The 22,961-nt window shown below is 40.5% G+C and overlaps 1 protein-coding gene and 1 long non-coding RNA gene across 3 annotated transcripts in view; both read right to left on the reverse strand.

Moving 5' to 3' along the window:
• Positions 1–1,273: 1,273 nt before the first annotated feature.
• LOC129750673 (histone-lysine N-methyltransferase ash1-like) overlaps positions 1,274–22,961 on the reverse strand; it is a 41,572-nt gene continuing 19,884 nt past the window's right edge. The window contains exons 3-8 of one of the 2 annotated variants that reach the window (XM_055745674.1): positions 13,817–14,210; positions 7,119–13,755; positions 5,936–7,056; positions 5,714–5,875; positions 3,331–3,435; positions 1,274–3,206 (exon numbers count right to left, since the gene is read on the reverse strand). In XM_055745674.1, coding sequence (XP_055601649.1) covers positions 3,036–3,206; positions 3,331–3,435; positions 5,714–5,875; positions 5,936–7,056; positions 7,119–13,755; positions 13,817–14,210 — 8,590 coding nt within the window. In that variant the 3' untranslated portion in view covers positions 1,274–3,035. The remainder of the gene's footprint in view (positions 3,207–3,330; positions 3,436–5,713; positions 5,876–5,935; positions 7,057–7,118; positions 13,756–13,816; positions 14,211–22,961) is intronic. The other variant, XM_055745675.1, reaches the window with a different exon arrangement.
• LOC129750674 (uncharacterized) lies at positions 20,075–22,617 on the reverse strand. The gene is made up of 2 exons (XR_008738451.1): positions 20,434–22,617; positions 20,075–20,373 (listed from the first exon to the last, which is right to left on the reverse strand). It is a non-coding gene; the product is annotated as an uncharacterized LOC129750674 (long non-coding RNA).

Raw genomic sequence — 22,961 nt, forward strand, 5'->3', positions numbered from 1 at the left:
CTATCCGGATCGATTAGGACCAAAATGTTTTTCGCACAGCTCAGGGAATTTAGCAAGAGGAAAAGCGAATGATTTTTCAGCTAGAACGGAGGAAATAAAAAACGCGTCTGACTTGCACAACGGTTAGATTTATTCTCTTATTTTCAAATAGGCAGTGGTGCCAATATATCTTAAATATAAGATAAACCGAAGGGCTGCCCAATTTTCGGAACGTTCAATGACAAAAATGACAAAAATGACAAAAATGACAAAAATGACAAAAATGACAAAAATGACAAAAATGACAAAAATGACAAAAATGACAAAAATGACAAAAATGACAAAAATGACAAAAATGATAAAAATGACAAAAATGACCAAAATGACCAGACCAAAATGACGAAAATGACAAAAAGGACAAAAAAGACAAAAAAGACAAAAATGACAATAATGACAAAAATGACAAAAATGACAAAAATGACAAAAATGACAAAAATGACAAAAATGACAAAAATGACAAAAATGACAAAAATGACAAAAATGACAAAAATGACAAAAATGAAAAAAATGACGAAAATGACGAAAATGACGAAAATGACGAAAATGACAAAAATGACAAAAAGGACAAAAAAGACAAAAATGACAGTAATGACAAAAATGACAATAATGACAAAAATGACAAAAATGACAAAAATGACAAAAATGACAAAAATGACAAAAATGACAAAAATGACAATAAAGACAAAAATGACAAAAATGACAAAAATGACAATAATGACAAAAATGACAAAAATGACAAAAATGGCAAAAATGACAAAAATGACAAAAATAACAAAAAAAGACAAAACTGGCAAAAATAACAAAAAAAGACAATACTGGCAAAAATGACAAAAATTACAAAAATGACCAAAAAAAACAAAAATCACAAAAATAACAAAAATCACAAAAAAGACAAAACTGGCAAAAATGACAAAAATGACCAAAAATGACAACAATGACAAAAATGACAGAAATGACAAAAATGACAAAAATGATAAAAATGACAAAAATGACCAAAAATGACAAAAATGACAAAAATGACAAAAATGACAAAAGTGACAATCATGACAAAAATGACAAAAATAACAAAAATAACAAATAAAGACAAAACTGGCAAAAATAATTTGGTTTCAGATTTTTGTCAAAAATTTCATGGAAAAATCATTTTTTTGGTTGAAAGTACAGATTTGGATGTGGCAACACTGAACGAGGGGCTAATTCGGATAAAGAAAGTTTTCAAAGACAAATTGATGCTTCAATAATTTTGTGTATTTATTTTGCGGTACAGTTCCGTGAACATTTTTATTTGCTCCAAGCTAACGCTAGGCTATGTTATTTTTTTCTGTTCTCTATAATTGTTACCATGTGACCCTCAGTAGGTTTGTAGTGATTCGTGAGTGAAAGTGTAAAGTGTGTTTTTTTAGTGTTGTATTGTTTCAAATAGAATGTCTAGTTTATTTGTTTAATTTATTTTTACACCTACTAGTACTGTTGTTGTTTTTTGTAGTTTTTCAACCCACTTTAATTAGATTATTTATTCTTAGATTTGGGTGAAGGGTGGAAATTTTAAAAACTCCTATATATAGCGCTGCTAGAAATATAAAAAATCTGCCTCTCTTATCAAATATATTATCTTCTTCCGTCCTTCTCATCTTCTGCACAGATCCTGTTTGCTAATCTCTTTTTTTTAGTTAAGTTTGTTTTCTTTATGATTTATTAATTTCCAACTCTGATTCAGTCCATTGCTATCGGTTTGTTTTAGTAATGTGTGTTTGTTAACACACACTTCAAGAATACTTATCAATCCCTCTTTTAAGGTTTTAGATGATATATACATTTTTTAAATACTTGATAGTTTGTTTAGCTAAAAATTACTCATTAACAGAAAGTTTAGATTGGACTAATATAGAAAGTTATAAGGTATCAATCAGAGGAAAAAGGTGAAACGGGATCAATTCACATGAATGAATGTGGACGAGGATGTTCCGGAGGAAATAAAAACAAAAAAAAATCTATATGAACAAAAACAAAGTTTATTTGCTATATAAGAATGTATAAACAAAAACGACGGTGCTGATATAAATAAATTAAATAACTTAATGTGCTGCTGATAAACATAACCCTAAACATACTCAAATCTGTGTGTGTGTTATAATCCAAACGTCAAATACCCTAATCAATCTACATCGGGAGGTTATAATAATAATAAAGATGATATTTGTCGTTGTTGCTGCTGTAGTGAACAACTCTACTATTTACAAACAAAAACCATAAACAAAAAATCTGTACTATTCGTTATCATGTTCAAACGGTGGACGCGACGACGGGTGTTTGTGAATGATTCCATTTCTAGTGTGATTGTTTTATGGTCAACTCAATGTTTGCCCAAGTTTAAGAAGGGTTTAAGTTTGATTGAGTAATTGATAGTAGCATGCAGTATGAATGATTGAATCCCCACTTTGACACTTCACGATGTGCTGGGAACTTTTTAAAAGTTTAGACAAGGATTTTAAATTTTGAAATCTGAAAACCAAACTCAATTTGAATATTTCTGAAATATCTAGTATTTTCTACATGATGATTTCATTCAGTGTCGGAGGTGCCACAGGTAAAGATTAGCAATCGCTATTGCGTTACGCAAGAGGCGAATCTACCAAGCAAGCCTCTCTAATAAAATAAATTAAATTAAATTAATTGCGTTACGCTGTGGCATTTTTATACAAGGTCTTGTAGAATCATTTACAATTCTTTTCTGGATTCTTTCGAGCAATGAAGACTTTCAAAGACAAGTTCCTACGGAAAGTAGCACACTGACTGAAATGTCAAATGCTGAGGCGTCTGTTCGATAAAACCCATCAACCTTTTCAAACGATTTAAATACGTGCTTAAATCCCAAGTTTAAAGATCCTAATCGGAAGTCCTTCATCGATGATGCGGTGGCCTCGTCAATATCTCCAGCGCCCTTAGCTGTAGCAACGTTTCCATTTTCGACGCTTGCGGCGCTTCCGGACCCACTCTCAAATGGCCGGCACCGGGGTGGCATTGGCGATGGTTCTCCGGGATCGGGCTCCCCTTCCGGTGAGCAGGTAGCTGATGTCGACGGCCGGCAGTGCCGCAGGATTCAACGTCATCTTGATCATGAGTCGGGCCAGGACCTGCTCCAGTCGGTTGCGCTTTTCGGCCAGTGTCTGCGACGAGAAGAAACGAGGTAAGAATTAGTCAAACAGTTTAGAAGAAAGGAGTCTAAGGGTACTAAATTTGGTCGCCACTTCTTGAGTTTGTCGGGTTTCCTTATATTTCTCTAGAAATTACCTCATTTGAAGGTAGCAAGGTAGCGCCCTCGGACCTGTTGATGGTAGTACTAGTAGTGGTGGTAGCAGAACTAGTAGAAGTAGTAGTATTGATGGTTGGATCAATCTTTTTGGGGTGACAATTTTGCAGGGTACCAAAAAACGATTGAGGAATTGGAGGGAAGGTATCGTACACCGGATGTTGTTGCAAGTTGTTGATGTTGAGATTGTAGATTTTTTGGTTTTGTTGACGAGATTTCCACGAAAAGTAGAAAAAAGTAAGGGAACGATACTGTGTTATCACATTGAACGCACACTAATTTTAGCGTGTCGATGAAGATACGATATGAGCTGATTGGATAAATGAACTAGCGGGGATTCGCGTTTGTAACGAAAGCTTGCGTGAACTGTGATGAGCTTAAGCGCTTGCGTTATGAGGCGTATTTGTTAATGTAAAATAGTAGCTACTAAATATGATGAATGATGAGCGTATATGGGTAATGTGTTTAGATGTAGGTGTCGCCAATATTCCTATGCAAATTTACAATTTTGCTGAAAATCCAACGTAACGATTGACGTTCCGATTCCAAGCCAACCCTTTTTTTCGAAATTGGATCCTATTTTCGTTGATCAGATTGATGGCCAGCAACGTAAACACCACCGACTCTGTTTGACGCAGTTTGTAAATGAATACTTCGATAATACTGAAATGCCTTTTGGCCTTGAAAAGAGTCCAGCTATGTACCAAAGATTCTTGAATTTCTGTTATTGGTTTAAGCCAATATTCTTGGCCAAAGTTAAGTTATACAAAGTACATAAACCTAATGTAAGCCAATTTTAACTGCAGAATTTGGGTGATGGTTTTGCATTAGGTCAAGTGAGATGCAACTAAAATTACATCCAACTTTTTACAGATTTGACTAAAAGAGAAAAAGAATAACTTTTCGATTCCATCGCCCATTGGAGGATTGGATGAAATATTTTCTCTGAATCGCCTTGAAGAACATAAAAGAACGAACTAAAAAATACATTTATTTCAAGAAAACAAAGACAATACGCATTCAGTCTTTCGAATACCTTCCATATTGAGTGCCGATTCCTGTAAAAATGATTCAAGTAGATGTTGATAAAGGGCGAACACGAAACTTCACGACACATTCGCCAGGGCATATTTTTTTTACCATTGGGTAAAAATCAAGCAAATTTTGCACACTTTCTCATTGATGTGTATTTTTTACATGCTGTCAAACTCGAAGTCGTGTTTTTCGATTCAACGAAAATGGATGTGAACCAACGCGAGGCAAGAAAACAAATTCTTTCGAAACCTGAAATTTTCTGACCTGTCAAAGTGGCAGTTGGGAAAAATGTTGAAAATTCACTATTCAACTGTCTCCAGAGTGTTGAACCAGTTCCAGGAGCAGTTGACGTTGGACCACGGCGAAGGAGCTGGAAGAAAACCGGGACTGGAGATCAAAAATACGGAGGCAAAGGTGAAGCGGATGACTTAAGTAAATTCCAACGACTCAAGCCGTGATTTGGCCAAAAAGATCGGCATGTCGCAGAGCTGCGCCCAGAATGCAAAAAGAGAGCTGGACTACAAACATACAAGGTACAGAACTTCCCAAACCGCATTGAGCAGCAACAACAAACGGCTTAAAATTCGGGCACGGAAGCTCTACGAGAGAAGATGATGGCAAAATATGGCAGCTGTGTGATGAACGACGAAACGCATATAAAAGCTGATTTTAAGCAAATTCCGGGGTTGGAGTTTTTCACCAGCAAGAGCAAGTTCGATGTGGACGACAAATTTAAGAAGAAGAAAATATCGAAGTTCACCTCCAAATATCTCGTTTGGCAGGCCATCTGCTCTTGCGGACTGAGGTGTGAGCCTTTCGTGACAAAGAGCACAGCAAATGGCGATATCTACAAATCTGAGTGCCTCGAGAAGCGCCTTTTGCCGTTCTTGCAGCAGCATGACGAAGCTTCGCTATTTTGGCCAGATTTGGCATCATGCTCATGCTATTTTTCTAAAAGTGTCCTGGAGTGGTATAAGGCCAATTCTGTCCATTTTGTTCCAAAGGACATGAACCCGCCAGACTGTCTGGAGTTGCGCCCGGTGGAGCAGTACTGGGCAATAATGAAGCAGGAACTTTGGAAGAGCAAGAAGACAGTCAAAGACGAAAAAGGACTCACAAAATTTGATTTGATTCTAAACATTAAAAGAAAATTGGCATGACATTTTTGGTGTCGCTATAAATTCGTGTTCGCCCTTTAATGATAGTCCTACCATGGCTCTGTGCAAATGAATGAGTGATGTAGGCGTGCCAGATGATGCAGGAGTCAAATAGTAACCAAAAAACAAGCGAACGAAAGTTCCTTTCATCTTGTTGTTTGAAATTGCTTACCTTCGGCGGTGGTGGCAACAGCTGTATGATCGGTGTCATCTTTTTCGAGCCGGAAGATCCGGACGCTCCGGAAACCGTCGAGGTAGAGTCGTCCTTCTTGGAGTTTTTCTTCCGGTTGTCTTTGGCCGTTAGGAGATGCGCGAGGGATCCCAAGTCATGTGGCTGTGAAAATGAATCAAATAACTACCATCACTGAAGAATTTTTTTAAAAATCAAACATACCGCAAAAGTCTTGGAAATTTTCAGTTTCTGCTCGAACTTGTGGAACGCATACGATTTCATGCAAATCGGATGGGCGTGTTTGATTTTCGAGAACAGACGAGCGCTCTTATCGACCCTAAGTTCGCAGATGTAGACGTGTGGTTCAGAACTATCCACCGGACGACCCTTGCAGAACGTTGCTGGATCCAAAACCCAACAACGAGCCATGACCAGTTCAATTGGAATCACTTCGTACAGTGGGACGCGCATCACTTCGTTGGGGTAGAACCTTCTCGTAGGCTCGTGGAACGTTTCGTGTGGCCTCAAGTAATGGTGTCCGTAAACGAACCGCCGACCTTCCTTATCTTTCCACAGACTCTCAACCCGGAAAATGTCGCACTCAGCGTAATCGATATTACCGATCGTTTTGTAGGTGTGCTTCCTATGAGGACCATTGGGGTTGTCGGGATCCGGAGACATTGGAATGTCACGTAGAACGTAAACCGTATCCGTCTGTCTTATCTGCAGGTTGCCCCGCATCAGCGAGATATAATACTGATAACCCTCGTCGGTGTAATCGTTGAGAGGAATCTCCGGGTCAACTGTTCGGGGTTCACACCTTTCGCAGAGATAGTTCTCGATGGCAGGATCGGCCTTTGTGCACTCAACATGTTGCCAAACCAAACACTTCGAGCACTGGATCATCATGCCTTCATCCTTAAACAGTCCACAAATACAACGAATGATATCTTCAGCCTGTTCCTGTTTGAACTTGCCTCGACCTTTCACCGGTGCCACAGGTTCCGGTTCTGTTTTCGGGATGAAACCTCTCAACAACTCATTCTGCTCACCAACATACGCGATCAACCGCTCAACCTGCCGCTGCTTGCAGATGAAGTAGTGCTCTTTCAACTTTTCCGACGCAACACCTTCCGGTGAGCTGATGCCGAAAAATTTAACCGCATTGCTGAACATTATCAACAGGTCGTCCTCGAATGCTTTCGGTTGTTTGTACGATCCCTGTTCGATGTTGGACTGGAGCTGAGCCAAATCTATCGGCCGAGGAATACGTTCGTAGTACAGAGGATTTTTCTTCTTTGACGGCAGCGTTAGCAGGTTCAGGTATAGGTGACCCCGTTCATCTGGAATTATAATACAAGTGTTAAAAACATTGAAGATGTCTGTAGATGTAAAATCAACCTACCTTTCAAGCTAGCGATCTCGAGGCAGATCTCTTTGAGCGCGACGGCAATCCGAGCGATTTTCTCCAGCTCCGGATCATCTTCGACGAAGGCCAATCCGCGAGTGCGGATGTTTCGTGGACAGCGTAGCGCAGAAATCTGCGAAGCCAGTGAAGGTTTTCCGCCAACGCCCTGTTGAGCGTTTTGACCAGATCCCAACGCAGGACTTGCAGTTTGCGATGCAGACAAATGTTCCGGTGAACGATCCTTCTTGCGAATTCTGTTCAAGTTCCTCAGCAGGAAACAGTGATGTTCGATGATCAGGGATCTTTCTTTTTGGGTGGGTGGAACAAAGTTGGGTAGAGGTTGGCCGTTCAATTGCGTAATTGGAGCGTTTTTCTTTGCCTGACGTTTTCTTGACCGAGCTGCACTTCTTGGACTTTGATCTGTCGGAGCGGCTGTAGTTGAAACCGTTTTCTCTGCTTCAACCGCCTCTAGAGGTTTCTTCATTTCCGTGGCTACTGGCAGTGGCTTGACACGTTGATATTTGCCACCGATAACGCCACGGCACTTATCCGAGCCACACATGCAAGGTTGGCCTTCGGATGGATTGAACAGAGAAAAGTTGTAGTCGTAGGATAGCTCTTCGTAGGCAGGAATGTCGCGAGCGGCAAAGAGTGCCATCCGGAACAAACCATTGACGGACCATTTCTGCATTTCACAATTCGGGGCGCACGAATGATTTACGAAGCGGCAATCACTTCCCATCCGATGACCGTCGATGACCAGTCCACCGGTTAAGTTCAAACAGTAATGATGCATATCGTTTAAGTAGATTGTACGCATACGCTCCTTGAACTCTTTATCGGTGACTACTTCTCCGAGATATTCCATAATGAACATTCCCTTTTTGATGCCTTCTTTCGAACGGATTCCCCAGCCCTTCTTCTCGGTCATAAATCGCTCCAAGCCTGGAGCGTATTCGTGTCTCTGAATCTTGGTGTTCCTGCAGCGATCACCACACGGACAGTTCTCCGGATCACACTCGACGTAGACCATACGATTCAGACAGTCCTCGATACAACCGGTTTGAGGTTTGCAGTTGCACTGCGGATGATCCGTCGAAGGATTAGCCTTGACGTCGTAGTAAACATTAGTACGGATCTTTTTGTAGTTCCAGCTAGCCACTGTGTGCCGATTGGTCAACTTCCTATTTTCGAAAGCCCACCACAAGTCAAAAGGAAGCTGAAAATCACGCTGCGTTCTTCGCAAGAATTTTTCGCAATAAGCCGGAGGTGGAAGTAAGGTTTCTGGCTGCACCTTCGGGCCACTTCTACCGGCACCTTTCCCGTCGTCTTTGTAGCAATCGGAGAACAATCCAGCAGTGATATACTTCTTGCGTGGAACCTTCTTGTTCTTCCCATCGACCGGTGGCGAGGGAGTTTCTTCTCGGAAGTAATCCGGAGGACCTTCCTCCGCCGGCAGAGGATCGTGCTCCAAATCTTCCTCCATCGATGATGATGCCGAAGGTAAATTTTCCAGCGGGGTCACCGATTCTTCCATGTCGTACTGTTGAAGGTCAACGCGAACCAACGGAACAACGACCTCCTGCGAGATAGCTTCGGCAGTATCTCTTCGCATCTTCTTCACAACTTTCTCTGCGTCAACCTTGAAGTCATCGCTTTTTCCGCGTTTCAATTTTTGCAACGGAGATGCCATTGGTGGAGCGGGGTCTTCTACCTTCTTCTGCTCCCTTCGCAACCGATCGACTACCGAGTCCAGTCTACTTGAACATCGACTTTTGGTACGTTCCCGAATTGCCGTCTCCAATGAGCTATTCAGAACGTTAGACTTATCCGATTCCCTAGGTTTTCTTTCGACTGTAGACGCAACAGCCGCTTTTTGATCCTTCTTGGTGATGATGATCTTGACAGGTGGAATGTCGTACAGGGAAGGTTCCGGGACGGGATCGTTTGAGAATGATTTGCGAGCAGCTGCAGATCGAGTCTCCTTAACTGGTTGAGGTTCCGGAGAAAGGGAGTTCTGCAGTGATCGTCTCGATGATGTGTCGATAACGCTCATGCGTGATCGACGAAGTTTGCTCAATTTTTCGGCTAGGGTTGGTGTAACGGGTATGGGCGCTGGGATATCTGGTTCTCCACCTTTTGGACGTCCTCGGGCGCGAGAGGTGGGTGTTTTGGGTGATACAGGGGTTGGTGTTGTCTCCATTGCTTCTGAAGCGGCTGCCGCTGCCAGCTGTTGCCTGGACACAGATCGCGATTGGAGACGTTTAAGCAGTGGCATCGAATCCAGTGAATCTGAATCGTCTTGGGTAATGGAACAGGGAAGTATTTTTATGACGGCGTTTTTCAGCACGATTTCTTGCTCTTGGGTTGCGTTACGCTTTGCAAGTTCTGATGGATCGAGAGCAATGGAAGAACTTCTGGTCCTTCTAAGCGGGAGTGGTTTCACCTCTTCGACGACAGTCTTGGGTTTTTTCACTGTTACGGGTGGGATTTTAGTAGACTCCTTTTCAACTTTGTTCGCTTTGGAAGATTTCGTGACCTCAATTGTATTTTGAACAGGTTCCGGTACCACACTTGGAAGTGGTTCTCTTGTTCGTGATTTCTTCTCCAAAGATTCTTTGTTGATGGGTAGAATATCTTTTACCCTCGAATGCTTTTCAGATTCGTCTACCTTAGGCGGTGGAATGCCTTTAACTTTCGATTGCTTACTACCAACGTCTTTCTTAGTTGGTTGCGTTTCATTGACCACCTGGGACTTCTCTAACGTACTCTCTTCAACGTGTTGAATAACCTCGGAAGATTTTGCCGATTTATCTTTCTTCGGATGCTGAACTTCTTTTGCTTTCGAATGCTTTTCACTTGATGCTTTGTCCAACGATTCTTTCTTCGGCATGGACTGTTCGACCGGTTCTTTCCTCTGGTGGAGATGTTCTTTTCGCTTGAAAATTCTCTCCGTCATATCCTTCTTAGTGGGCTCTCTCGTTTTGAACTTATCAACTTCGTCTTGGCACACCGGTTGAACCTCTTTAACTTTCGCTTGCTTCTCGAGATTCTCTTTCTTCAGCGATTTCGAGGACGAACTAGACTTCTTCTCTTTCCCCTTCGACAACGATTCATCTCTTTTCTCCAGTTCGCTCTTATCTTTGGACTTTCCTCGCAACTGTCTCCTATCAAATGAACCTTCAGTGTCGGATAGAGCATTCGCCAAATTTTGAGACACCGACTTCCTCCTTCTTCCAGCTCCGGTAGCCGGAGGCGTAATTGGACTCACCACCTCCCTGCCATTCAGAGGAAGTTTTCCCTGCAATCGCTCCAAACTAACTACCGACAATCGAGGCCTTGTATTCCGCTCAATGAAACTATCGGTTGGTTCTCCCTCCTTCGGTACTCGATCACAATTGACGTGAGTGTCCTTTTGCTTCGCTTTAGTTGACTTCTCCGTCTCCGACGGCACATGTCTGGTCAGATTCGAGGAATCGAACAAATCCGGCCCAAGCTCTGCCTTAACATCCCCTTCGGCTGGATCACGCTCAACCAACTTCTTTTTCTTCTTCTTAACGGTGGGGAAACCAGTTCGGTTGATCTTCTTTCGCTTCTTCTTCAACAGCAAATGGGCTCCAGTTTTGGTGAGCAGCTTTTCGATTACCTTTTCCGAACTTTTCTTCGACGAATCGTCTCCATCGAGCTTGGAGATGCCGTCCTTCAGTTGAGGTGAATCCAGCATCTCAACTTTGGCAATCAGGGACGGAATGGACGCTGGGATGGATAGTTCCAGATCCACCGTTGGCTCGAAAACGCCTGGGGGTGGAGCGTTTAAAGAGGATGTTGAGATTGCGGTTGTGGTTTGCGTATTGGAGGCTGACGAATGGATCACAGATGGACGGGATGGAGGAGTCGAACGATGGGTAGCCGCTGCGAGGATGTTATTGTCCGCTAGGATTGCTGCAACTGTGGCGGTTGGTTGGATTTTTGAGACCAAGCCTTCGAGGCGGTTCTTTTTACGGGTGAGGGCGTCACTTTTCTTGTGACCTGAAGCAGCTGTATCCAAGGCTGTTAGGTCAGCATTTCTAGCATCAATCGTAAGTGGAGAGTCGCTGGATTTGATTTGGACTATGTCCTCCGGTATAACGGGATCGGACTTTAACAGATGACGCTTCTTCGGAGTGATTGCTTTGGTGGGATCTTTAATGGTTGATGTAGAAGAAAATGTGGAAGTAATGGTAGACGCCACGTTCGTTCGACTTCCACTAGCTGCGCACGGGTTGATAACCGTTTGACTTCTCGTCTCCTCTTTCTCGGTGTCACGCTCTTTAGGCGTCTGCTCACTGAGCAAATAGTGACGCTTCTTCAACGGAAGTTTATGATCATCGGGGCTCTGAGTGGTTACTGACTTCTTATTCCGCCGTTTGGTTCCACTAGCAGCAGTCGAAGGAGATTCAACGTGTTCCGAAGCTTTACGCTTCTTCATGGATCGACCTTTCTGCATGCTCTTAGCTGCAGCTGCTCCAGCAAGAGCAGCCGCTCCAATCCCTAATAGAGTATCTTTAGCGGGACAGATTCGACACAAACTGTTGAAAGACTCACTCAAACGCTCCAACTCCATGCTCAACTTGATGTCCGAGGAAGATTTCGCCACCGAATTGGACCGTAAACGCTTTCGCTTCCTCTTTCGCCAGGGATGTCTCGATCCAGCCGATCTACTGCTACACCTACTCATCGTACTCATCCGACGATTCCGAATTGTGGTTCCGTAGCTTTTGACCGAAACGTTGTCCAGTTTATCGCTGGCACAGCTCTTTCGACGACTTCGTTTGGAGCACACGGATTTGGCGGGTGAAGCTTTCGGAATGTCTGCGTTGGTGATGCGACTAAGCAGATCTTGGCTGGTAGACCTTTGAAACCGTTTGCTACATTCCTCGGAGTTTTTGATGACATTCGCCTTGGAAAGTGGTAGTTTCTTGACTGTCATCTTGCCATTGTCTTTATTTCGATTGCTTTTGAGGAAACTAGCAAACGAGTTCTTCGGACTGATGTTGGAAGCAAAGGTGTCAAAGCTTCCAAACCTGTGGATTGACTGGAAGATTCCCTTAAAGTTGTTGATAGGCAGCAGTGGGTCTACCTTGTTCTTGGGAGTTAGAAGCATCTTGATACTTTTTTCTTTATTTGAAACTATGGGTTCTGGGGTGGTTTGCAGGGGCTTGCTCAGCGGTACACTGCTATTGTTATCGTTGACGGAAGATTCGGATTCCTCTGTGCTGCTGCTTTCCTCGCTAGTGCTTCCCAAAGTTAGTCCGGCTAGCTGAAGAATGTCTTGTTCACTAACGCTGGCAGACTTGTTAAAGTTCTTGTTGTTCATATTGTTATTGTTCGGCACAATCTTTTTCCGACGTTTTCTCCTTACTTGCTTCCTGTGTCGAGTGCTGCAATCACTTCGATAGCCACAACTCTTGGCTTTGACGCTGTAGTCACTCTTGTAGCCACAGCTCTTTCGCGATTTCGTACTGCAGTCCGATTTGTAGCCGGATAATCGTCTCCTTCGAGCGCCTCCATAATCGCTTATGTAGCCACTCTGAGAAGCCAGTTGTTTACTGCAGCAGATTGTCTGCCCTCCATCGCTTTTGTATCCACTCAGGTTGGGTTCGTTAAACTTTTTGCTTATGTCGATTTTTTTCCAAACCGGATCCAGATTATCCTCCGGTGGAAGAGGCTTCTCTTTAGCCGGTTTACTCGCCTTTTTCTTGCCCCTAGGTGGATACAAAACACGTTCCGTTGCATACGTATTCCTGTCCAAGCTCGCAATAGTGTATTTTGTTAAAGGAGCCACAATGGATGCTTTACTCGACCCACTACTGACAGGTTCCACTTCACCTTTTCGTTTCTGACTACTACTACTACTACTACTGCAAGCGATCGGTTGTTTCTTCTCTGTTTTCGGCGATCCAGTCGAGCTATGCGTCGAGAGTATTCCCGAATCAGGAGATTCACTAATCGTGTGAGGATGCGCTTTGACAGCTCCCTTCGACACAATAGTCATAGCAACGGGAGCAATTGAAGAGGTTTTCGGAGGTCGACCCCTCCTCTTGATCGGCACAATCATCGAAGGATCTGTCCTAGCTAAGGCCACACCGTTGATCGAGCTTCCAGATCCACCGGCCATCGAGGCTTCAGTCTTGATTCTGTTTAGGTCACATTGCGTATTCGACAAACTGGTTGAAGCATGTTGAGGTTGGGCGTTCGTCGAATTCCCTAGCATTGTCGTTTTGGCGACGAAATCTCGCAAAAGGCAGGAAGTGTAAAGAGGCATCGCCGAGGAAGTAGTCCCCTGATAGCTATCGTTATCGGATCCACTCTCAGCTACCCTCATAATAGCTGCATTAACCAACGCCGGAAGTTCATTGTCCGACGACGATCCACCATCAGCATCGGGAGTAGTTTGATTAGCCAACATCGCACCAGCTCCCACACTTGGCTTAGCCGGAGTCGACGTGGACAACGGCACCGATCCACAAGTCGATGGCCCCTGACTCTCCTGGCTGACGTCCTTACTATCATCCTGGTTATCATCGCTACTCGAATCGGAATCACTCGAGTCATCACTCCCACTGCTGCTACTCGTCGACCCACATCGATTGGTCTAAAATGAACGAAAAAACCGAATAAATACCCCATCGTTATCAATAAATTCAACCACTAACCTTCTTCCGCTTGACAAACTTCCGCTTCTTGTGCCCGCTTCCCGACGAGCTCGTCTTCTTCCCCGCACTGTTCCGGTTGTCCGAACTGCTGCTATCGCTATCACTATCGCTGTAGTTAGAAAGGCAGGACGAGCTCTCGGAACTGGAGTCACTTTTCCCTTTTGCTGCTGCCCCCTTGGCTGGCGGCGTTGAAGCCGATTGCTCTCCACCGATGGCTGGCTTACTACTGCTGGCCGTGGACCCGGGAGTGGCCGGAGCTGGGCTACTGGTGACCGCAGCCCTCACGCTAGTGGACGAGCTGGGCCGGTTCGATCCCGAGGGCGAAGGGGTGGGCGTCGAGTTGGACTGGTTCCGAGGAATCGATATTTTCATGCGAAGCCCTGCGGTGTCCGAGCTGTTCGGTGTGGGAGGAATTTAAAAAAAAAAAAGGAGAGCACCAGTTATAATCGATTGTTCATTAGTTGATTGAAGCGTTCGGGATGGTTCGTTCGCTTTTATGGGCGGCAGCTCTAATAGCCAGCACACAGTGCTTCCAAGTAACAGAAGTACATAGTTATGTAGGTTTGCTGAAATTAATGTATGACATTCGCAAGCTGATGTGGTTCTAATCAGATTCAATCTCATTTCAGCGTTTCATGCGTTCTTTAATTGGGAACCCACTTATATTTGTCAAGTTTAAAGGGTATCGATTTGGGGTCAGAAATGGTTTGAATTGATACTGTAACGAGTGATGTTTGACGAAGGTATCCTGAAAAGGCTTTAATTGAAATTGGTTGCCGTTGGAATGAAATGGGTTTAAATGGCATTAATAAATAGAAATATTCTCACTAAATTTCAAAAAGAATTCAAAGTATCTAGATAGCAAAACATGATTTAAATAAAATTCAGGTTAGTAAACCACCAGATTCATTTTAACCTTCTAAAGCCTATGCGACTAATCAGGAGTGTCAATAACGAACTAAGATATTCCGGAGATTGTGCAACGTTGATTATTTCGAGCCAATCAAGGAATGCAACGAATATACCGTTGGCCAAGAGGGGCCGTAGGTGGACCGTAGTTGACAGCAAACTCAAGCGCTCAAGTAAAAAAAATCATCAAGTTAACACTTCAATTAAAATAAATGGTTATTTTTCCTTAATTTTGCTCTTTTTAAAAAGACGTTAACTATGGTGGTCGGTTTTACCGGTTTCTTTTTCAAATCCGGTATTTGTTATTGATAAAACCGATAAAACCGCCATTTGTCGAAAGTATATCGAATCAATGAAAAGGGTTCGTCTACTTGCGATACGAATGGCATAAAATGCTCAGATTTTATAACGCAATTGATATAGTAGCTTTTTCTATTGAAAAAGACGATAATATACCTTTAAATTTTTCCTTTGTCATAAATCTATCATCATCCTCATGATAATCATTATATTTATCATTATCATTTTATTATTATAATTTCGCTGTGATGTTGCCGAAATAGTAGTTCATATAATTTAAAACGAATTTTTGTCCTATACTTTGTAACACAGTATTTAGAATTATGAACAGATTATAAAAGATTTAGTGAAAGTTTTTACAGTTTTTTTTTAAGAGAAATGGAACCAACAGTGTTGGTTGAAATTTCAGGGACTAGTTAAGATGACAATTGATGAAAAAAACATGCGATCGCTTTGTCTCCCGGTAGGACTTGAACCAACATTTTGTGCCTCTCCGAGGCCCATGCATTAACATTCTACTACATGTAGGTACAGGAGACAACCTGGCGTATGAAAGTTGAACTGGTCGAGTGTCGGAATGAAGGGAATTGTTCTCCCATGCTATCATCATCATTTTCGTGGTCTATTTCTATTTCCATCATTTCATCTTACGGTAGAAAAAAAAGATTTTATAACCTTTCATGAAAATGATATAAAATTTGAAATGCAAAAAGATTTTTTGTTAATAAATGACTTAATTTGATTTAACAAAACACAAAACACTGTAACTACATTTTTTGGTTAACTCACAGAATTACAGAATTTTGTTGTCCAAAATACGGATGTTTTCTACGCAACCTCGGTTGTGATCGCATTCAGTTGGCATTTTCAAAATTAAAACGAATAAACTGCCGTTCTACGCAAGAATGTCCCATGTGACTTTTGGGTCATTTTCACTTTTTTGTTGGAAACTGCTTATTATGATGTTTTCTTTCGAATACAAACACAAAAAAGTATACTTTGTTCTGAACATCTAAGAAATTTTCATCTAGGTGGTTGTCTCTATGTTGATGTTTCTACGCAAGAATGTCCCACTGAGAAAAACTCTTCAAAAACCACTCGACTGTAACAGAATTTCTCAAAAATCGCTTTAGTGACACATTGTACTGTAATGTTGAACGTTAAATGTATTTTTTTATGAATAAAGGTCATAGGGATGGACAAGGGAAAGGGGGTCACTTCAGTGAAAGCTTTTTCTCCACTCCCGGTTCAAATCCATAATTTTGTCTTATTTTTGGTTCCTCATAATAAGCATATTTTCGGATACTTATAGTATTTTTTGGCCTACGTTATCTGAGCTCCAGAATGTGTTATTCAAATGAGCTCGATCATCCCGGCTAATATGGTTAAGGCAATGCTTCTGGCATCCACTGGAAAACAATAAATCGATGCGCAATATTGCGCTTCCGCGTAGAATCTTCCTTGAATATTTTTTTCATAGTTCTAAAAAAAGTTCAAAAAAACTTGAATCGTATTCATTCGGATCTTAGAAAACTTAGAACTTAGAAAAAACATTTTAAGAACCGTTCTGATCCAATTCTGATTTCGGTGTCATGAATCCGAGTAAATCGTCATTACTGTCTGTCACTGTTCTCTAAACTTGACTCCAAACCGTAAACCTTCAGCAAATTTATCAATAATGCACTCATCTATAGTTTTGAACACTCAATTATATTTTTTTTCCGGAACACTTTTAAATCCTTCCCGTTCCCGCACAATAACAAAGAAGAAAAAAGAGCTCGTGAGACAGTTTTTCCATAGAAACAAAAAAACACACGCTCATATTCTACGCAAAAGTGTCACACGAAGCGTTTTTGACGATTATCTTCTGATTTGAGGAAAAAAAATCAAAAAGTAAGTATAGATTTCAATGTAAATTGACCAACTAAAAAAAACAATATGCATGAAAGGTGCGGAAGAGCCATAAATTTAACGAAAAACCGAAAAACAGATCAAAATTTCAATCGCGTTTTTCTCGCTTGCTCGTTTTTCCACATGGGACAATCTTGCTTAGAAGGGCAGTAAAAAGCTTTGAAAAAATCAAGCTATAAATAAAGTTATTTGGATATGACCCGCACGCTCTGTTGTTACTACAAGAAGGTTGAAAATTTATAAAAAACTTTGCCTGAAAAAAAAGAAAATGCTCCAAAAGCGTTAAAAATAAAAACAACAGAGTTCGATCAATTACCAATCACATTATATGTTTCAAAACGAAGTTTCTAATCCATTTTCAACATTTTGGGTCAGGCACTGCTTAGAACTATTTTGATAAAACTTGGTCTGTTTTTTGACAAAACATTTTTTATTTTCCAGTCATTGTACACTTGTACAGACTTTTAATGTTGTGGAGCTTTAGATGTATAGCTGAACTGAAATGTGTAAAAATTTCATGAAAAAATATCAGCTAAGAGAGAGATGGCAGCTTGTCAATTCTATTTTCAACGCCACTGTAGTTTTATTCAAAAACATCGAAAAGTTTAAGCAATTTGATTATTGCTTACATGAATCTTGCAGTAAGGTTTATAGAGCTTAGATTTTAAAGCTGATAGAACAAAATTTGTATATTCGTACTTCAATGCCAAAGAATGATGAAAAATTTACCGGAAATGCCAATTTTTTCGTCTAAAGTCAAAATGGACGGTTTCGGAAAACCAGTTAGACCACCCCAATATTGACACCATTCAGACAAATTTGAGCGATACGATCATCGACATGTATGCAGGCAGGGTTTATGTCATTCTTGGTGGATCGAAAGATGGACGCAAAAGCCAAAACTGTAAACAGAATTTGACAATAGAACCCCATTGAATCTCAAGATTTGTGAGCAAAACATGGTAGCCATCCAGTTTAACCTAAAGAAACTGTTACGAATTTCATAATTCAACTATATTGTTGCACAACGTTTACGTCGAATGGTCGAATTCACAGTGAGCGCGAAGCGAAGTGCGAAGCGAATTTCTAATTCGCGCGAAAACCCGCTTCTCATTGAAACACGTTGAAAAAAACATCGACTGGCCACAGTGCAAGCGAATTTTCTCGCGAAGAGCCGGCTCGATCGCGCGAATTCATCCAGTTCATCCGGACATACACTGAAAATATTCTCTGGGATATTTTTTATCGTAAATGACAATTAGATATCAAAAAATCTTTTTCAAAAGTTTATTTATTTAATTATCATTGCCGTTTCTGTGTTGGCTATGCAAAATGCACGGTTTTTTAGCGTGGATTTTCACTAATAACGCTAATTGAAGCAAAATCTAACTGGCAATAAACGACCGGTCCACAATATGTGTATAGGCTGAACGGATAGAAGTTGGAATTCATTGTCCGACGCCATCTTGAAATCCAATATGTCCCATTCAACTTTAAAATGCTGGAAGTGACTGAAAAGCACACGAAACTCCCACTATCTGGGTATTGGATGAAAGGGCTCAATAATTAGAAGTCGAATTTGTCGAATAATTAATGTCGGAAAGACCAAGTCGATGGAGATCAACTCAGGAAATCCCTCCAGCTTAATGGTAACTGGGCAACAAGTTGAGAAAGTGGAGTTCTTCCAGTATCTTGGTAGCCAGATAACGCCTGATGGTGGTACCATGAAAGACATCGAAACCCGGATCAGAAAGGCCCGATTTGCGTTTGCGAGTCTCCGAAACATCTGGCGGTCACGCCAGATCTCTCTACGAACAAAAATCCGAATCTTCAACTCAAACGTCAAATCCGTATTGCTGTACGGGTGCGAAACTTGGTGCACATATGCGGTGACGACGCGAAAACTGCAAGTATTTGTAAATCGCTGCCTACGGAATATCATCCGCGCTTGGTGGCCTGGCAACTGGATCTCGAATGAGGAACTACATCGCCGGTGTCATCAAAGGGCGCTAGAAATCGAGATTCGGGAACGTAAGTGGAGATGGATTGGGCACACGCTGCGGAAAGATGAAAACGAGATTTGCAGAGAGGCGCTAGATTGGAATCCAGAAGGTCATCGAAGAAGAGGCAGACCCAGAAACTCGTGGCGGCGAAGCCTAGCCGCTGAAATCCGAACTGTCGACGAGAATCTTGACTGGGACCAAGTGAAGACGCTGGCTCCGGATCGTCAACAGTGGAGGTCTTTTACCACGGCCCTATGCACCGGAGGATCGGCGCGGGATCATTAAGTAACCCAAGCAACATTTTAAACTCTGAATGGTTTTATAAGAAAAAATAGTTGTTGTATAAGGGATTTATAAAGTATTGTTTGCTTTGTAACGTAATTTATAAGGAACTCTATATAATTGCCCTTTAAGATAGCTTAAAAACCACTATAGAATCTTTTTATAGAACTCCTGTCAAATTTTGTGTTGGTTTTATAACCATCAATTTTTTTGGTTTAGAAGAGCGCTAAAAAGCAATTATTAAACCTCTCTAGAAAACCAACCTTAAAAAAAACAACAACAAAGAATGTTTTATAACCTTTAATTTTTTTGGTTCAGTAGAGCACTATAAAGCAATTATTAAACCTATTTAGAAAACCAACAAAGAATGACAGTCCAAATCCGATCGAAATGTCAAAATGTGTATGTGTGGCACGTCTCAAATGTTTACCACCAAATGTAATATTTAAATTTAGCAATTTATCTCCCAGGAGGAAGTGAGTTCGAGAGATAAAAGAGATCGGGACTTTTGTTGCAACAGAAAATTGTAATTAATTAGACCAAAACAACTTTATCGACTCGTTCCCAAAGTCTGCCGGATGCAACTTCGTCTCCAACAACTCCACCGGGTGCCGTCAATGCTCACCCTAAGATATTGATCACTTTATCATTCGAGGCGGATAAATCATGTTATGAAGTGTTCATTAGAGATTTGTTCATATGAAAGTGTTCCCTTAGAGATTTACCTTTCGACGTATTCTTGAAAACAGCGCCGACACTACCCACCAAAATCATTCAATTATATATTCAGCAACAAAGAAGAAAAAACAGGTTTCTAAATTCTCATTAGTTTCACAATAAACTCTTGTTATAATTTTCACATTATCTACACTTTTATTTCACAACTAAAACCATTGCTTGTACCGAAAAATCACGTTGCACGGAAACCGGTAATCATTCCTGTTATAATTATCCATTCTTCAGTTCCAGTCAGCATTCGAGTATTTCGCACCAGTAGATTCTACCTTGAATTGAAAACTTCCTGCTTCCGAGGTTTCATGTTATGTTCCCAGATTCTTAGTGATTTCCCAGCTGGTTTTAGAATTCCGGCGGACGTTTTCTTTTCGCAACAAATGATGACATTCTGTTCCGGATACAATTTAGCGGAAAAACCTATAAAATGTAAAAAATATGTTACTGTACGTTCAATATCAAACATAAAGGAATTATTACCTCGCAATTCAGAAACATTCCTGCAACTTTTGTGCTATGATCCCGATCGATGGCTGGGCAAAATCCTTCTCCACTTCTCCAGATCACCAAACCGTAGAATAAGGTACTCGAATCTTTCAGTTACGAGACCGATAAATAAAATATTTTTTGATCGCAATTTTGCAGTTTTCGTTTATCTTGATTATTTTGTTTTCTTTTTTGTCGCACCGTCAGCTGCACTGAAATAAGAACCCTTATAAAGATCCGTCAAAAGATCGTTTGGTTCTATAAGGTGCCAAACTGTTTTTTGGAAGAACATTTGTACTTGAAATGACATTTATCCAGAGTTGTTAGATTCATAGCAGATTTCGTCAAGTCAAAGAGATGATTTCAAGGAATCGCCATTTTTAAATGAAATCATGAAAGTTTAAATGTGATTTCTCATCGAATATTATAATAAAAACCATTATTTACCATCAATTGCGCCTAGTTAAATTATTTTAATTGGATATTTGATTAAATATTGACGTAGCAAACTAGAATACAATAGCTGAAATAAATTTGAACAATTTATTATTCCATAAAATATCTCATAAAATCTTCTATTTTTGAAATTTACAAGGGCGCGCAGTTTATATATAAGTTTCTCGAAAAACTAATCGATCAAATTAAAAGCGCAACATATTTATCCATAACGTTACCAAAAATATCGATTGTGATGTTTAGAATGTATATGAAAGGTTATTTTTGGGTCGTGGTTGAAAAAAAATCATTCAATTAGTTTTTGATTCGGTAAGATTATTTGATTTTAATTATTGCCATTGTAAAACTCTTTTCCGGATAAAAAAAAATTACGAACCTTTTGTTCAGTGCAGAAAGAACATGATTATCTAGAGAGATCTAGAGCAAGCCTTGATTAAAACTGTTTTAAGCCCATATTATTGTTTAAGAGTCTTAGAATGGGCACTTCAGAACCTCCTGTAGGTGGGCCTTTTTACACTTATAGTTGTTATATAAATGTTTTAATGGGGTTTATATAGCTAAACGTTGTTTTATAACAAAGTTTTGAAGTGCCCTTCCAGTTTCTTATAAAACTTAAATTGTTACTTGGGTAAGTAAGTAAGTGTCATATTTTCCATCATGTTGTCAAATATTTGTCAAAGTTTTTATTTCGTGTTTTGTTACTATTGTAATTTTTTGTTATTTAGTTTAGTCAACTTTAATTCATTTTTGTCAGATTTTTTTAATATTTTAGTCATGGCTTTGCCATTTTAATGTCAAATTTATCAAAGTTTTGGTATATTTTTCTAATATTTTTATCACCTTTGCCATATTTTTCTCAAAGTTTTGTCAGCGTTTCGTAATTTTTGTTGTCATAATATTGTAAAATATCTTTTCATAATTTTGTTATATTTTTGTCATAGTTTTGGTAGATTTGTTTTCATGCGATTTTCAGTCATTTGAAATATTTTAAAGTTGAGCGGAAGCCGCCGAATTGGATTTTAAGATGGCGTTTCATAGCGTCAGACTGCAAAATTCGACTTCTATTGATTGATTCCTTTCACCTAACTAATACCAAAGATACCGTCACTTCAAGATAAAGAAGTGGGCTTTGCCGCGAACATCAATTCTTCTATACGGACTTTCGATGTTCGCAACGCCACCTTAAGAGTTGGGGCAACAAGATTCATGCATCTAGCCATGGTAACCAATGTGTGTCTTGGAAAAACAAATCTGCTTTAAAAGTATATCTGTTGGAAGTGAGTACTTTAGAGCCATCTACAATGCTTTAAATGGTAAAAATATATTTTGGTTGACCTTTTGGACGAATTATTAACCATATATTGCCATTCGGAAAAAATTGATTTGAATTTGAATTAAACCGAAACTCTGCTTTTCTAATTTTACTCTGTTCGAGAAGAAAATCATCTATTGAATGCTCAATTGGGAATTTTTTTGTTCATAAAAACAAGTATGTTGAAATTGATACCAACAGTGCGAATACGAACAACGGTTGCTTTGATAATTTTGTATGTTATTTGACGTTGAAGTTGTTGAATACTCAAACCATTGACCCCCATGGAGGGTGTACAAGCTATTTTAGTCGCCTGTTATGATACCCCTTCTCAGAAGGGAGCAGCACTGAGCGTATAGAAAGAATTTTCGATAAGTTACATGGGTCTGCTAATACCCATAGAATGGGTGTTATAACTTATAGATAAAGATGCCAAATAAACTACATGTGCACTTGTACTTTCTGGCAAAAAGTGTTACCAACCCGTTACCAACCAGTAATTTGTGGATATCGATAGGAAACAATTGGCGGATCAAAGTTCAAGGACTAACAAAAATTTCAAAAATCGAGGTGATGGTACAGAACATACCAAAAATCTCCGGGCGGTGCTGAAAAGGTGTCTTGACGGTATAAAAAAATGGACAGAGGTTCGTCACTGCGCTGTCGTGGCAATCTTCGTAAAGGATACCGTCATCTGGGGCAACATGCAACACTTTTCAACTTCAATGGCGTCTGAAATCTTAATGCCTACAGA

This window comes from Uranotaenia lowii, chromosome 3 (assembly GCF_029784155.1).
Source record: "Uranotaenia lowii strain MFRU-FL chromosome 3, ASM2978415v1, whole genome shotgun sequence".
In the NCBI taxonomy this organism is placed as follows: Eukaryota; Metazoa; Arthropoda; class Insecta; order Diptera; family Culicidae; genus Uranotaenia; species Uranotaenia lowii.